The following is a 14,747-nucleotide window of genomic DNA, read 5'->3' as shown; positions in this document are numbered from 1 at the left end:
GCTGCTAATCCTGGATGCTTGCCAGACACATATTTTGATGCCTGTTGTGAGTAACAGCCTGAAATGAAAGACAAACGGTGCAGATAAACCTGGATGCTTACCAGACGCAGACGGTTGTTGTGCAGAGTAACAACCTGAAATTCAAAGCAAAGAAAGACATTCGTAAGGAAGTCTCATCAGTACACAGCACAGATTAATATCATGGAGCATTTCCGTGCAGCATACAATTATGTCATGCTGCGTTCACTCGGGCATCTTTGTATCTTTTGCATCTGCCAGCTGTGAAGTGTGAACGCAGCATAAGTGGTGGGAAAGTTCTTTTTTTTTTAGGAACTAGTTCAGTTCACAGTTCAATTTTTTTTTTATTAACTAGTTCATAGTTCATCATTAAAATTTTTGAACTAAAGTTCATCGTTCCAAAAAATGAACTATTATAGTTATTTTTCGTTATCTTTTTTTTTATTATTATTATTATTGCCACAGCCCGCCATATAAAACCGCAGACTTTATTCCAAATGAAGTCCTTTGGGATTAATAGTGACAACGTTTACAATATCCACATTACCATTATCCAAATAAATTCCTTGTAATTTTTTATATATTTTTTTACATTTTGCAAAAATTGCTCTTTTGCAATGTGAAATGCCACCGAATTCTTAATTATTTCTTAAATTTCTTAAAATTCTGATAGAATAAGGGGAAAGAGGCGAACCCTGTTGGAATAACGTATTCCTTCCACGCGCTAAACTGGCTGAAAGAAATGGCTTAAAAAATCCTGTTCTCTCTAGGCAATATTCTGATCAGTAATTTGTTCAGTACTTGCGTTTACGAATCTCTCCAGTTTTTTAGTAAACATTTTTTTTTAAACACGATCGAATCGGAATAGGCAGAAGATTAAAGCTTATGTATGCACATCCCACCAATAGTGGAGGGATGTAGCAGAATAATTATATCTTGCTTCACTTAGGCTATATAAAAATATGTACCCAAAAGAAAAGAAGAAAAATCTATTGTAGCATAATGCAAACTAAACAATAAACAGATCTTTTCTCACCTTTGAACTGTAGGATGAGTATCAGAGATATCCCGTACAGCAGTTTGTGGAGGGCCATTTTCTCTCGGTTTCACTTGTCTGATCACATCAGCGTCGTTAAATAGCTTTTGATATGTCCTCAACTCCTCCCATAAAGTACGTGGCACCTGACATTTTTAACATGCCACTGGTTTCATCTTTCTTCTTAGCCTATAATGACATGCCCACAATTGGGATGTCAGGGTTAAAGTAGTTGGCTATATAGTTACCCAACTTACCCAGCAAGACTGGGAAGTTATCCACTGTATACTGGCAGCTAGGTGGCCGTCCTGAGACAGGCATTATATGTTTAGTTTAGTTTAGTTTAGTTTATTTGATCATCTTCACAGTTACAAAACAGCTTATTTGTTAACACACGGTTACATAACAAAAAAAGGAACTGGAGGGGATCAAAGGGAATAGGCTGAAGCTGAAAGCTTATAAAGGCCTATCCTACAAACATCAACATAAAAGATTACAATAAACAATCCAAACAATTTAATACCACCTTCGAGAAGATTCACAACCAATTGGCGAGAACCAACACGATACTCCACCCACCCCTGTGTCACCATAGAGATCCACCAGGAACCCTATAAATTAATTACCATAATCATCATCATCCTCATCCTCATAGGTCAAATATGTTATATCATATTATATTATATATACTATATATTACATACCACATATTATATTATATACTATATATATATACAAATCATTCTACGATACGCTATATTTAGCCAAAAGGATATGCTTAAATTGTATCTTGAATCGAGAGATGTGTCTGCTGTGTTTCAACTCCTCGGTCAGGCCATTCCATATTTTCACCCCACAGACAGAAATACACATGCTCTTCCGGGTGGTATTAACACAGGGTTGTTGGAAGTTTAGGTCCCATCTTAACTGGTGGCGTCCCTCCCTATCCGTGAACAATTGTAAAATATTGACAGGAAGTAGTTTATTCCTTACTTTGTACATAATTTGTCCCGATTTAAATTCAACTCAATCTAAGAACTTCAGTGTAGAGGACCTTAAGAACAGTTCATTTGTAGGATTATAATAGCCTACCTTATGAACTATTCTTAATGCTCTTTTTTGCATTATAATTAGAGGCTGTAGGTTGCTTCTATAGGTGTTTCCCCACACCTCCACACAATATGTCAGATTACGGTAATATTAGTGTTATAATGTAATCAGTGATTTATAATTTAGTATATTATGTCTGGATGAATACGCCTCTTGCGCACTCTCCAGTTCTTTAGTAAACGGGAGAGAAGGATGCTGATCAACAATCAAAATTGTAACTGGAACACTGTGCTTATACTCATAGAAGTATCATATATCTGTACTGTGAAAATGTACTACTATATAATGTACTACGTCTATGTCCGTGTGAAGGTAGTAAGGTAGGAAAGTGAATATTTGTATTTAGCAGGCATTCTTTTTCTAAATTGATTCACTGTGCATTAAAGCAAAGCAAAATTGGGTGTGTGCTATGAACAAAAAGTGTCTCTCAGCCTTTTTTCAGCCATATGTCACATTACCAAATGTAACCAGAGGAGCAACGTCAAAATAATAATACAAGGAAGAAGGAACAAGAAACACTTGAAATTTATATTCTGGGAAATGCCCAGGTTAAAAAACTTGAATGCCTCCCCCTAGCCAGCCGGGGCGCCTGATGGAGGGGAAAGGAACTGGTTCCTTCCACGCACTACGTCCAACCAGGGAAACTCCCCCCTGTCAGGTGTAAAGGAGCAACTTGGACACTCAGGCATGAAGGAAGCAAGAGTTCAAGTCCGTTGCTCTCCCCTTGTCCCCCATATATGGGGACTAGGTTGGTGGAGGCTATGTGTAGAGCCACATTAAATAATTGATACACGGGTGGAAAATGGGTTACAAAATCACGGGATAAAAAAATAAAAATACTGTACTGTTGGGCGGGGCCGTTCATAATACAATTGAGGTATTGTAAAACGACCGGATTAAGGTTGGTGAGGGGTGCGTTATAACGCACCCCTCACCAACCTTATTCCGGTCGTTTTATAAAACGAACGGATTAAGGGGTGCCGCACCCCTCACCAACCTTATTCCAGTGTCAGTCTTTCTGGAAAAGCATCCCCACTACTGCAAGAAAGCACTACTATGTGTGTGTGTGTGTGTGTGTGTGTGTGTGTGTGTGTGTGTGTGTGTGTGTGTGTGTGTGTGCGTGTGCGTGTGCGTGTGCGTGTGTGTGTGTGTCAAACACATTAAGTCCATAGACTTGGCTGGCAAACCTTTTACGTCACAGGTGCTCTAAACTAAAAAATATATATACTTTTATCAATTACACACCCGCCCATGAAGCCGTGAATTCACTGAGGTTTTTTGGTTTGTTTTTGTCAAATTCCTGAGCCAATAATTAGCTGAAATTAATGAATTTATTGGCTCAGGAATGATCAAAGAAATTCTCCATGAAGGCTTCATAGGGTGTGAAATTGAAAATAAGTCATTTTTGGTGTGAACTACTCATTTAAGACTCCCCAAATCTTTACCCCAACCGTAATTAATGATACATAATTGACTAATCCATGGGTTTTCAACAGGTGGTCCGTGGACCACTGGTGGTCCGTGAAGGTATTGCATGTGGTCCCTGACCATGCATTTAGTAATGTAGGAAAGTGAAGATTTGTATTTTAATTTATTGTATTGACCACAAGGTGAGAAACAATGCAGTAAATGACATATGATGACGTGTCGATGTTGTCAGAACTTACTGGGAAGTCAGACGTCAAGAACTTCCACAGAAAAGGGAGGTAGAATCTCAAGGGAAGCTATACCGGATTGCCTGGTTGAGTCACCATTATAAGGAAATGTTCTTAATCCATTGAAAGATTTCAATGGAAGAAGCAGATCTGGTGTCACTTGACACGTATGATTGCATACGGGTAAAGGCTGCACAGAAGAGAACAAAAGAACAAAAGAGACGGAGAGAGCAGTGCGTGCCAAAGGCAATTCCTTTGAATTGTGTTTTGGGTGGTTTGTTTTCGCAGTATGTATACCTTCACTTTCATTAATGCTGTCAACAGCATCATTGACGAGACGTATTACTGTCACTATGGAAGCTGCATGGGGAGAGAGACCAGAATGAGAGGGGAGAACGTGAGTGCATTCATGATACGAGCTGAAATCGTATGTAAATATGAAATAAATGCAACCAATATGTCAATTTGAAGTTATGATTCCCTGCTTTCATATGACAAAAAAAAAAAATCCAATGGCAGTCCCTCAGTCAAATTTGACCACAAATTTAATTATTGTTCAATCTCAAACCTTTTCATGTCAGGGACCGCTATATGGCCGGGGACCCTCCACCTGAAACGATGTGCCAGGGACCCCCAGGAGAGAAGATTTGTGTTAAACCATTTCTAAATGTTTAAAAAATCTACAGATCAGCCATTTTTAAGTAGGCCTAGTAAGAATTAAATAGGATTACCATGGTTAATCCGATTCTGATGATGTGTTAACACATTTGCTGGGGACCCCCTGGAACCCCCTCAAGGACCCTAGGGGTCCCCGGTCCCCTCTTTCACATATTACACCAAATCACCATGCCTACATTTTCCTCATTAGTGGCTCTAACCTGATATCAATATTGTAATTACTGTTGATTTATTTCTGTGCGATTGCAGAGATTCAAGAGACAGACAAAGAGACAGACAAAGTTTGCAAATGGACATTGGAATAAAAGTAAAACTTTAATAGTTTTAGCAATAGATTTAGCATTCAACATATCTTCATAAGATACAAAATTACAGTACCGGTAGTTGCAATTAGAATCTAAGCAACATACTTTTGACCCCCAGGGCTAGAGTGAACAATCCCTTATATGTTAAAGCCACATTGTGCAATATTTAATAGACACATTGGATTGTCAACGTGCTTGTTTTTATGTTGAGTTTGAGACCGTTTTGAGCCTGTGGCAGGTTTTATGTTACATGGTGGACCACAATGGAAACAAGCTTTTGCTTTTTTGTGTATAGTCCATGTTGATGTTTTCTAAATAGATTTTTTTTTTTAAACTGCCAATCCAATAAAGTTATCTATCTATCTATCTATCTATCTATCTATCTATCTATCTATCTATCTAATCTATAGGCTATGTATCGCACAATGGGGCTTTAAAGGGACACTTCACCCTTTTTGCAAAAACATATATGTTAATGACGTTTAGGAGCTTTAGAACACTTTCCTGGGGGTCTTTATGTGTGTAATATGTGGTTTTAGATATTTTAGATTGTAGCAGTGAGCCTGTTGTCTCTGATGTCATGGACACTGGGCTCACTTCCTTCCTGGACTACATGTTGTCTCAGTGAGACAGCTCTCCCCCCTATCCACAAGGAGGAGCAGTGCACCAAAGAATTATGGGAATTGTAGTCCAGGAAGGTAGTGAGACCAGTGTCCATGACATCAGAGACAACAGGCTCACTGCTACAATCTAAAATATCTAAAACCACATATTACACACATTAATACCCCCAGGAAAGTGATCTAAAGCTTCAAAACGTTATTAACATATTTTTTTTTGCAAAAAGGGTGAAGTGTCCCTTTAAACAACCAAATCCACACAATAAAATAAGCAATGTAAAGAGAGGTTTCCCCTTAACTTATGCAACTTGGTGCCTTGAAAAGCCCTTATGCAAAACCAGCCACGCTGTAGAGCATCAGTGCGAGAGTTAAGACATACGTGAAGTACGTCAAATGGACGGTGTTTGGGCCGCCACAAAAGAGACTCTCACACGGTTTAATGGGTGGTGGTGGGCGCGTGGTCCACCCCGGTGGGTATACGGGGCCATAGGTGGTCATGGGTGGCCACGGTGGGTATGTGGTGGCTGGCCCCGGGGATGGTTCAGGGTCATGGGTGGTCATGGGTGGCCATGGTGGGTATGTGGTCATGGGTGGTTGTGTAGGACACTGGAAACCCACGTCGGTGTCCATGCCGTCGGACATGAACCTGACGAAGCCTGGCGGGTCAGAGGTGACGTACATGCTGATCCAGTCCTGGTAGCGCGACACGCGGGCGTAGACTCCCGGGATGTTGGGCAGGGCGCAGCCCAAGCCGAAGCTCACCACCCCGGACTGGACCCAGCGGGGTGGCGTGCCGTTGCTCATCATGCGGCTCACCATCGGCCCGCCAGAGTCTCCCTGAGGAAATGAGAGATTCATGATATCGTTGAGCAAAAAACGTTGAGAACCCCTGTCCGAGAACACTAAACATCCTTTTTGTCATACCATCACTAAACGCAAGTACACCAAATACATGGCAACTTGAGGTAATATAATATTTCATCATGACTTTTCACAAAAAAATAAAATAAAACATCATACGTACCCCCCACTTCTCTCACGCCTAAAATTATTTTAGGGCAAAGATATGTTTTTTTACTTTTATTTACTTTTATGGATACGATTAAGCATGGTAAACCCGGTTTCTAAACAGGCTATAGACGTCTGTCTGCATGTTTTATATTTATAGTGAGTGTCTGCGTGTGTTGTGCACGCAAATGCGCGTGCATTTGTGTGCGCACGTGTCTTATGGGGCGTTATGATTAAATGAAACATCTTTGCAGATACAATGGGGTGCCACGTCCCCCCACTTCTAAAAGTAGCACTACAAAACTGGATAGAAGGATATGATGGACAGAGAAAAGGTATGATCTGTCACCTGACAGGAGTCCTTTCCTCCTTCATTGAGGCCTGCACAAAGCATGTTGTCTGTGAGGCCATGGTAGCTGCATGTACACTGCTGGTTCCCCACGACCGGCACATCGACTTCCTGAAGGTTCTGGGGAGAGGCCAGTGGAACTATATTGGAAGAGACGAAAAGCGACTCATTTGTCTTAGGCCCGACTCACACCTTTAGATCTAGCATACAACATTGATGCATGCTAGATGTATACAAAGGGTGTGATACATCTTGCCCCAATGCATTTCCAATGGAAGTCACATGGTTTGACACAACATTTGTGTTTCGACTGCCCCCCACCCCCTCATACAACACAAATGTTGTGTCAAACCATGTGACTCCCATTGGAAATGCATTGTGAGCTTGCATCAGTCAATAAGTCTCATACAACAAGCATACATCAATCTGTTGTGCACGTGTGAGTCAGGCCTTAGTCTGTTACAAGTAAGAGTAATTCAGAATTCAAAATGTATTTGAGCAAAAGTACAAAAGTATTGGCATCAAAATGTACCGTAAAGTACCAAAATTAAAAGTAATCATTGTACAGAATGTCCCATTTCAGTCAAGTCCACAAAGTAACTAGTAACTAAATTTTGGTGGCATAGGAGCTAAAATAATTTAGTCCCTTGTTTGTGTCGAATCTGGGTTGCACATAGTTTGTTGCACTCCCTCTGGTGTTGTGGGTGTGGACTTGGTTAACATTAAGGAAGTATTTAGACAGGTACATTGGTATCTTGGTGGTGTATTGAATCTTGTGGAACAGACCCAGCAAGATGCTGTACTCTGTCATCGACCCTAAGCCATTCCAGCCTGTCAAAGTGGGCAGGGGTGAGGTGGGTTCGGGGGGTGAGGCCAAGTAGGAGCCTGACCAGTTTGTTTTGGGATGTCTGGAGCCTTGTTTTAAGGGCCTTTGAGGTGCTGTGGTACCAAGAGGTGCATGCATAGTCAAAGAGCCCTTGTACGAGGGCTCCTGTTAGGGCCTTCAAGGTGTTTTTGTTGACCAGTGAGGAGATCCTGTAAAATAATCTTGTTCTTTGGTTGACTTTTTTGATTACGTTGCTGTGGCCATTTTATCACCGGAAAGATTAGCCTCCAGGATGGAACCTAGGTAAGTCATTTCATCTTTTCGTGTGATAATATTGTCACCCACTGTAACCAAGAAGCCATCTGCCTTGCTGAGATTACTATTTGATCCAAAGAGAATGGATTCAGTTTTTCCCAGGTGTAAAGATAGTTTATCAGCGAGCCAGGTGCAGATTCTATCGAGTTCAGAGCCGAGGGCCTTTTCAACCTGCAGTTTAGTTCCTGTCCGAGACTAGCAGTGCTGAGTCATCTGCGAACAGAAACAAGTTGCAGTCACACAGCTGATGTCATGTCGTTTACATATATTAGGAACAGTAAAGGCTGTATGCTTCCTTGTGGAACACCACAGCTCACTGGGAGGGGGGGCAGTGTTCCGTTCACCTCCACCATCTGTTCTCTCCCCTCCAGGTAGGATTGCATCCAGCTCAAAACCAATTGCTTTTAGTTTGTTAACCAGTATGGAGTGGTTCACTGTGGCAAAAGCCTTTTGGAGGTCCAGCAGGACAATGCCGCAATATTTGCCAGCATCCACCTCGTGTTTGATGTGGTCGCTCAAATAGAGGAGGCATGTGTCAGTGGAGTGAGATATTCTGAAGCCAGATTGGAACTCGTACATTCATTTATTTGTGGCTAGATACTTTTCAACCTGTTCATAGACTATTTTTTCCATCACTTCGAGATGGAGCTTAGAATAGAAATAGGGCGGTAGTCTAATTTACTCCCTTTCTTGTGCAAGGGGGTTACTTTGGCCAGATTGAAATCTTGGGGGACCTGTCCCTGTTTGATGGAGAGGTTTACTATGTGGGTGATGATTGGAGCTATAGAGATGGCCGAGTCTCATCAGTTGTTTAAAAACGTCTTTACAAACACCTAGGTTTCTGTAGAAGGTTTTAATGTGCTCTATAGACACCAAAGAGCCCAGAGTGGGAGGGCAGTTTGTTAACCAGCGTTGTTGCTATGTTTGTAAAGAAGATGTTCAAGTAGTTGGCCACATCAAGCTTGTCAGTGATGAGAGTGTCGTTCGATTTGATGTTTATGTTTTAAAACCTGGTTTTCAGTTTCTGACCACAGCCTAGTTGGTTGTTGAGTAGCTTCCAGAGCTCCCGATCGGATTGTCTTCGTTTTCCTCAGCTTTATCATTGATAAAGTTTATTAGAGCTGATTTGGTCATGGCAGTAACAATATTTCTTAGCTTGTTTCGTTGGGTTTTTATGTTGTATGCATATTATGCTTTGCTGGTTAAGACTCACCCGTGGCTCCCGAGTCCTGACATGGAGCTGCCGGTTAAAACTCACCCATGACTTTCCTGTAAGGTTAGGATTAGGTTTCTGGTTTTGGGTAGGGTGTCTGTCGGACTAATGTGTTTGGGACTAATGCCTGTCGGACTGTTAGTGCGTTGGACCAAACACATGCATGCACCCGCATTATTACTCACCACCACTACCTTCCGTCCCCCAGCCAGTCACCCAGCTCATAGTTCCACTGTAGAAGGTGCTGTTCGTCGCCGCCAGACAGACCGGGCGGATGTACGGCGTGAAGGTGACGGGGTGGGAGAGCCTCAGCAGAGCCATGTCGTTGTCATTCGACATCTGGTCGTACTGAGGATGGTTGATGATCTGCACCACCGTGCGGTTCACCTCATTGGGGTTCATCAATTCTTGGGACTGGCGGCCCAAGAAGATGATATAGTTGTTATTGGGATCAGGGCTGCAAGAGAGTGTGTGGAGGAGGGGGTAACAATGAATTACCTGAGGTATGCACATACATAAAGTGAGTGGTAAATTGAGTGGTAAATTGAGTTTATTATAGGCGTAGATATTACTATAGACGCCTTAACAGACGACGTCACACTGATAAGCAACAGCATGCACACGCATCACGGCAGCAGAAGAACACCACCTCTCATAAGATGCAATGGAAAAGTTCTAACGGCACTAACTGGATTTTTATTGTGATCTCTCGCCCTTGAAATATATAATCCCTGGTTTCTGTTGTGTTTGAACAATAATAGCAATTCAAAACAGTTGTCCTAAAAACCACACCTCCAGTCGCTGTCATAAGAACGGGAGGAACGGCAGCAGAGCCTATTTGTGCACGGCTGCACGCGCACCTGCAGCCCATCAAGTATAATGTATGCTTCGTTCCGCAATGGTGTCGCGCACGCAGACCTCTTACGCTCACAACAGTCGCATCTGCGATGCAATGTGAGCTTGTATATCAGCTGTTCTCTGTGTGCAATACTGTTGGGCTTTGAAGTATAAATGTCTCCTAGGGTGCACCTCACTAGCCAATTAACTCACAAGAGGAGGTTGAATGGACTGAAATCAGCACTCCCCAAAACAACAGGTTCGGAGATCTGTTGGGAATTGATTACATGAAACAGTCACCCGTGCGCCCAGTCCGAATGTTTGTAAACAATGAATTGGTCTATATTACTTTTCTGTTTGGATGTATGGGCTGTCGAGGCCAGAAAGTCGTTTTTTTGCCACTTCCTGGTATGATGATGATTTCACACACGCACATGCAAAACGCACACAACCCTTATATGAACACTGATAGTTATGTGGACTAGGGATTCAACTATCGATTTTTTTTCTTAGGGATTATTCTATAAATGTGCGATTAATTTAACTAAAATATTTTGATAACACGTCACATCGCAATGCCTCGTGAGCTTGTAAATCAGCAATTTTCAAAAATGTGACCTTTCTACTTTAATGACGTGCAAAAAACAAGGATTTATTATTAATCATTTCAATTAATTAAATGATGTCTCACTTTGGGAAGCAGTGGGCAGCGGACAGCACCCATTCACTGTTGATGAGGGAACCTCCGCAGAAATGACCGTAGGAAGACTGTATGCTGACCTGCCATGGCCAGCTGCCAGGCGGCGCGGTCTGCCCTCCGACGATCTTCTGGTTCATGGGAGCCTGGCCGCACACTTAACAAAACAACACACTCATCATGTGTACTGAAGATGACGATTATTATCACTTCTACTAGTTTGGGATGGGACCATAATCGTTATTGTTTATCGCGGTTAAATCGCTCACAATAATCATACCGAGAGAAGATTTAAATGTATGGTGAAATTGTCCTCCATCACATACTAGGATTAATTAGCGTTTGTTGAGCTGCAAATTCGGTACCAATTCAATACCACTTAAATCCTCCTCTACACTTGATAAAACAGAGCACAGCAAGTATTGCAAGTTAGTCATATAAGATTGTAGTAAGAGTCTAACATATTCTATTTGAAAGTACATTGCTGCATAAATAAATACTATATACTTGATATCTTTCTTGTATCTTACCATGCGTGCATATCATTACTGTCAAGCAGAAACACATCTCATGATCTTTCATCGATTCATCCCTACGTTAGACTTTGCGGCGTGTAAAAGTAGCAAAAAGAGATTTTATGCATTGTGCAGCTTTGTCAATCTGCTATTATATATATATATATCTCCCAGCACACTGGGGATACTGGCAGGTGCTCCCAATGTACTGATTGGCACCCAATTCCCCAACCTGCAGGCCTTGTGGAGACAGGTAGAGTAGGAAGCACAGACCCTGGTAGGCCAAGCTACAGGGGACTGTGACAATAACTAGTTGAACAATTTTTCAATGTTTTTCAAAAAAAGAAAAAAAGACGAAGTTTAGGGACACGGGGTAAAGCACTGACAAAAATAGGGCCCCAAGGGCTAAAACGATAACACACAAAAAGTCCTGGGGACTTGTTTCCATCGTGGTCCGTATTAACCCTAGAACGCTAAACATCCTTTTTGTCACACGGTACCTTCACTAAACTCAGGTATATTTTACCCAATGTTAAAAAAAAACCCACACACAAGCAAAGTAGATATTATGGGGGGGCCCTACTGTATATCATAGGGGAGCAAAGTCAGTGAAAAATAATAATAATGAAGCTGGGAACCTTTTATCCACCCATTCCTGGAACATGAAATGAGAGAGAGAAACATGGGTGAAATTCACCTGAACACCTGCCTGTAGAAAATAAAAAACAGGGATGTGGGCAGGGAAACAAACCTACGTTCTATGATGTCACTGAGCATCATGGAGGTACTGAAAGACCCACCCACCTCAGAAAATATAATGTGTGCAAAAAAGAAAATCTAAAATATGCCCCGACAAGTCTTTGCCACGGACACATTTGGTCCGAGGTGCGCTAGGGGTCGGGAGAGGGTGGGTGGTACGGGCAAATCGATGACCCCTGGTTACTTTCCAGAAAACAATGCCCTTTGTGACGCGTTCTTCTTTTGCACAACACTGTCATGCGATAAACTAATATATGGAAATATGGAGATGCTTGCCTGACAAGAGATGATGAGCATACTCTGAGCTCTTTAGAAAAATAAGCAGTTATTTTAGATGCCTTAAAAGTGAGAAATTTAATGAGCTTAAACAGTGCTGCTAATCCTGGATGCTTGCCAGACACATATTTTGATGCCTGTTGTGAGTAACAGCCTGAAATTAAAGACAAACGGTGCAGATAAACCTGGATGCTTACCAGACGCAGACCACGGTTGTTGTGCAGAGTCTGAAATTCATAGCAAAGAAAGACATTAGTAAAGAAGTCTCATCAGTACACAGCACAGATTAATATGGAGCATTTCCGTGCAGCATACAATTATGTCATGCTGCGTTCATGACTACGGTACCAGGCTGGGGGCCGAGTCCGAGGTCAAGGTTTTTGTTTTGTTTATTCCTCCAGGGGCCACAAGGGGGCGCTCGGCCCGCGGGCCGCCTATTGGGGAACCCTAGTCTGGTGTCTCTCGAGCAGAGATGATGTACTGCGGCCACTAGAGGCGGGATCAACGTGAGACTGATGACATAATGAAGCTGTGCCACAGCACAAATGTAAACACAACCTAACAAGACTACAACTCAAAATTATTGTGGAGATATCAGATTGTTGTCCCACTGCTTCCGGTTCATCGTTTCTGCTTGAGAGATCCCAGATGCAGGCAGGAGGAGGGAACTTGTGAAGTTTGGCAGTATTGTAAGTAAGTCAGGTTCAAATTGAGCACCCATTTGACAAAACTGTCGTATTAAAAAGTATTACACTTTGGTCGTTTGTGAAACTAAATGAAAATGACCAGTGAATCAGCGGCTCTTCTCGCAGTTGGCATCGACATCAGAGACATTAGTTGCGTAACATCCTTCCAATTGCAAACATACATACACACACATCCAACTAAATCCCACTGCAACATCAGAACCGATTTTCAGTCATCCATACACATAATCTTTTGCATTATAATGCACGGCAGAATCCCACTTGAGAGACAGACCCCACAACTACCTTTGTATACCAAGTGAAAGCCAGGGTAGCTCACTGAGTGATCACTATGGAACGCCAAGTGCATAAAGTTGGAAGTGCTCTCAATCTTCTCTGGGAGTCTGCTGCCATGAAAGCTACCAATTAGATGACTGTTCTTGTCTGGCCCATCGTAGATGGACAGGAAGTCATAGCGGGGCTCTAGGCTAAAGCTGTGGTAAACAAAACAAAATGAACAAACAAGTTATTGTGCTCAGTCTTCTCAGATTGCGCAAGAGGTTTAGATTGTAAGATTCAAAGAGTACATTATTTGTCATGTACAGTATGCTTGAGACTACAATATTTGTCACGTATGCCTGAGAGCAGTGAAATGTTGGTGAGACTCCAGAATGTGCAACCCATGCATTACTATACAATATCCTTGTAAAGTACAAACTAAACTAATAATAATAATAATAATAATAATAATAATAATAATAATAATAATAATAATAATAATAAAAATAATAAGGAGGCAGAGTCATTTTTAATTTAACTTTTTTGCAGATGGATTCCAAGATTGTATATAAAGTAATAAAGGGGCGCTCGGGTGGCGCAGTGGTAAAGTGCCTGCCCACCACCGCAGAGTCTAGGGCTTTGAATCAACTGCGGTGCATCTGGCTTTGAGGGAAGCCAGGCTGGGAGGATGATATTTGTCACCGTACTCCGTACTGGGGCTGTACCTTTACCTGTACCTGTGAGCAGGGAGTGTTGGGAGGAGCCGGACGAAGGATACAGCAGTGACTCAATGTGTGTGGGGAGAAATGTATTGACTAAAACTATGTATTACTTTACTACTAAAATTGGGGAGAACAGGGAGTAAAAGGCAAAAATATATAATATTACTCAAGTAATAAAGTGTAAACTAGTAAAAACCTAATAATTTTGGTGAGTAACCAATACCATAGACTAATAGGATATTATTATATATTTTTTGCATAGCATGCGCACCACAGTGCTATAGCAGTGAGTCATGACAGGCGATTTGCTTTGCCATCCAGACAAAGATAAAGAACATAACAAAAAAAGTTACTTACCTGATGAAAGCTAATGAGATGACATAGTCAGAGTGGACAGCAATGAGCCAGTCACAATCTTTGTTGTGCGGGTAGGGATGGGGGTAGTTTGGAGAAAGAATTAACCCAGAAGATCCTGTCACATTCCCTCCACATGGAGCTTGAAAGTAGATGAAGTAATGAAGTAGATTTGAACAAAATGACATAATTATACATAATTTCCAGTAGTAATTATTGAGGGGTAAACTGCAGTTTCCAGCCCATGTGGTTAAGCTAATGTGTCTTCTAATGTAATGATAGGGTAAGAGCAATATTTTATAACAGCTTTTGAAAAGATAAGTAGCTAGTTATAAATACATATTTGACTACTTAATGTAGTTTTCTACAGCTTGAATCAATTTTCTTCCCACTGCCTGGTGTTGGGGAAATGGAAATATATTTTAATATGAAAAGAAAATCCTCAATGCAATTCAAAAGCACTGACAAGATTAGGAATTTAGGAAGCTA

At 41.6% G+C, this 14,747-nt stretch overlaps 1 protein-coding gene across 1 annotated transcript in view; it reads right to left on the bottom strand.

Moving 5' to 3' along the window:
• The window catches only part of LOC308335328 (transmembrane protease serine 9-like), a gene marked incomplete at both ends in the record, with an annotated part of 44,474 nt that overhangs the window by 10,610 nt on the left and 19,117 nt on the right, over positions 1-14,747 (bottom strand). The window contains 6 exons of the mRNA XM_080792346.1: positions 4,001-4,009; positions 4,117-4,179; positions 5,854-6,259; positions 6,780-6,919; positions 9,319-9,590; positions 10,662-10,737. Coding sequence (XP_080648472.1) covers positions 4,001-4,009; positions 4,117-4,179; positions 5,854-6,259; positions 6,780-6,919; positions 9,319-9,590; positions 10,662-10,737 — 966 coding nt within the window. The remainder of the gene's footprint in view (positions 1-4,000; positions 4,010-4,116; positions 4,180-5,853; positions 6,260-6,779; positions 6,920-9,318; positions 9,591-10,661; positions 10,738-14,747) is intronic.

Source organism: Protomyctophum bolini, assembly GCF_963924005.1.
Source record: "Protomyctophum bolini genome assembly, chromosome: 20".
NCBI lineage: Eukaryota > Metazoa > Chordata > Actinopteri > Myctophiformes > Myctophidae > Protomyctophum > Protomyctophum bolini.
Note: the sequence above shows the minus strand (reverse complement) of the source record. Positions and strands in the feature narration are given on the sequence as shown.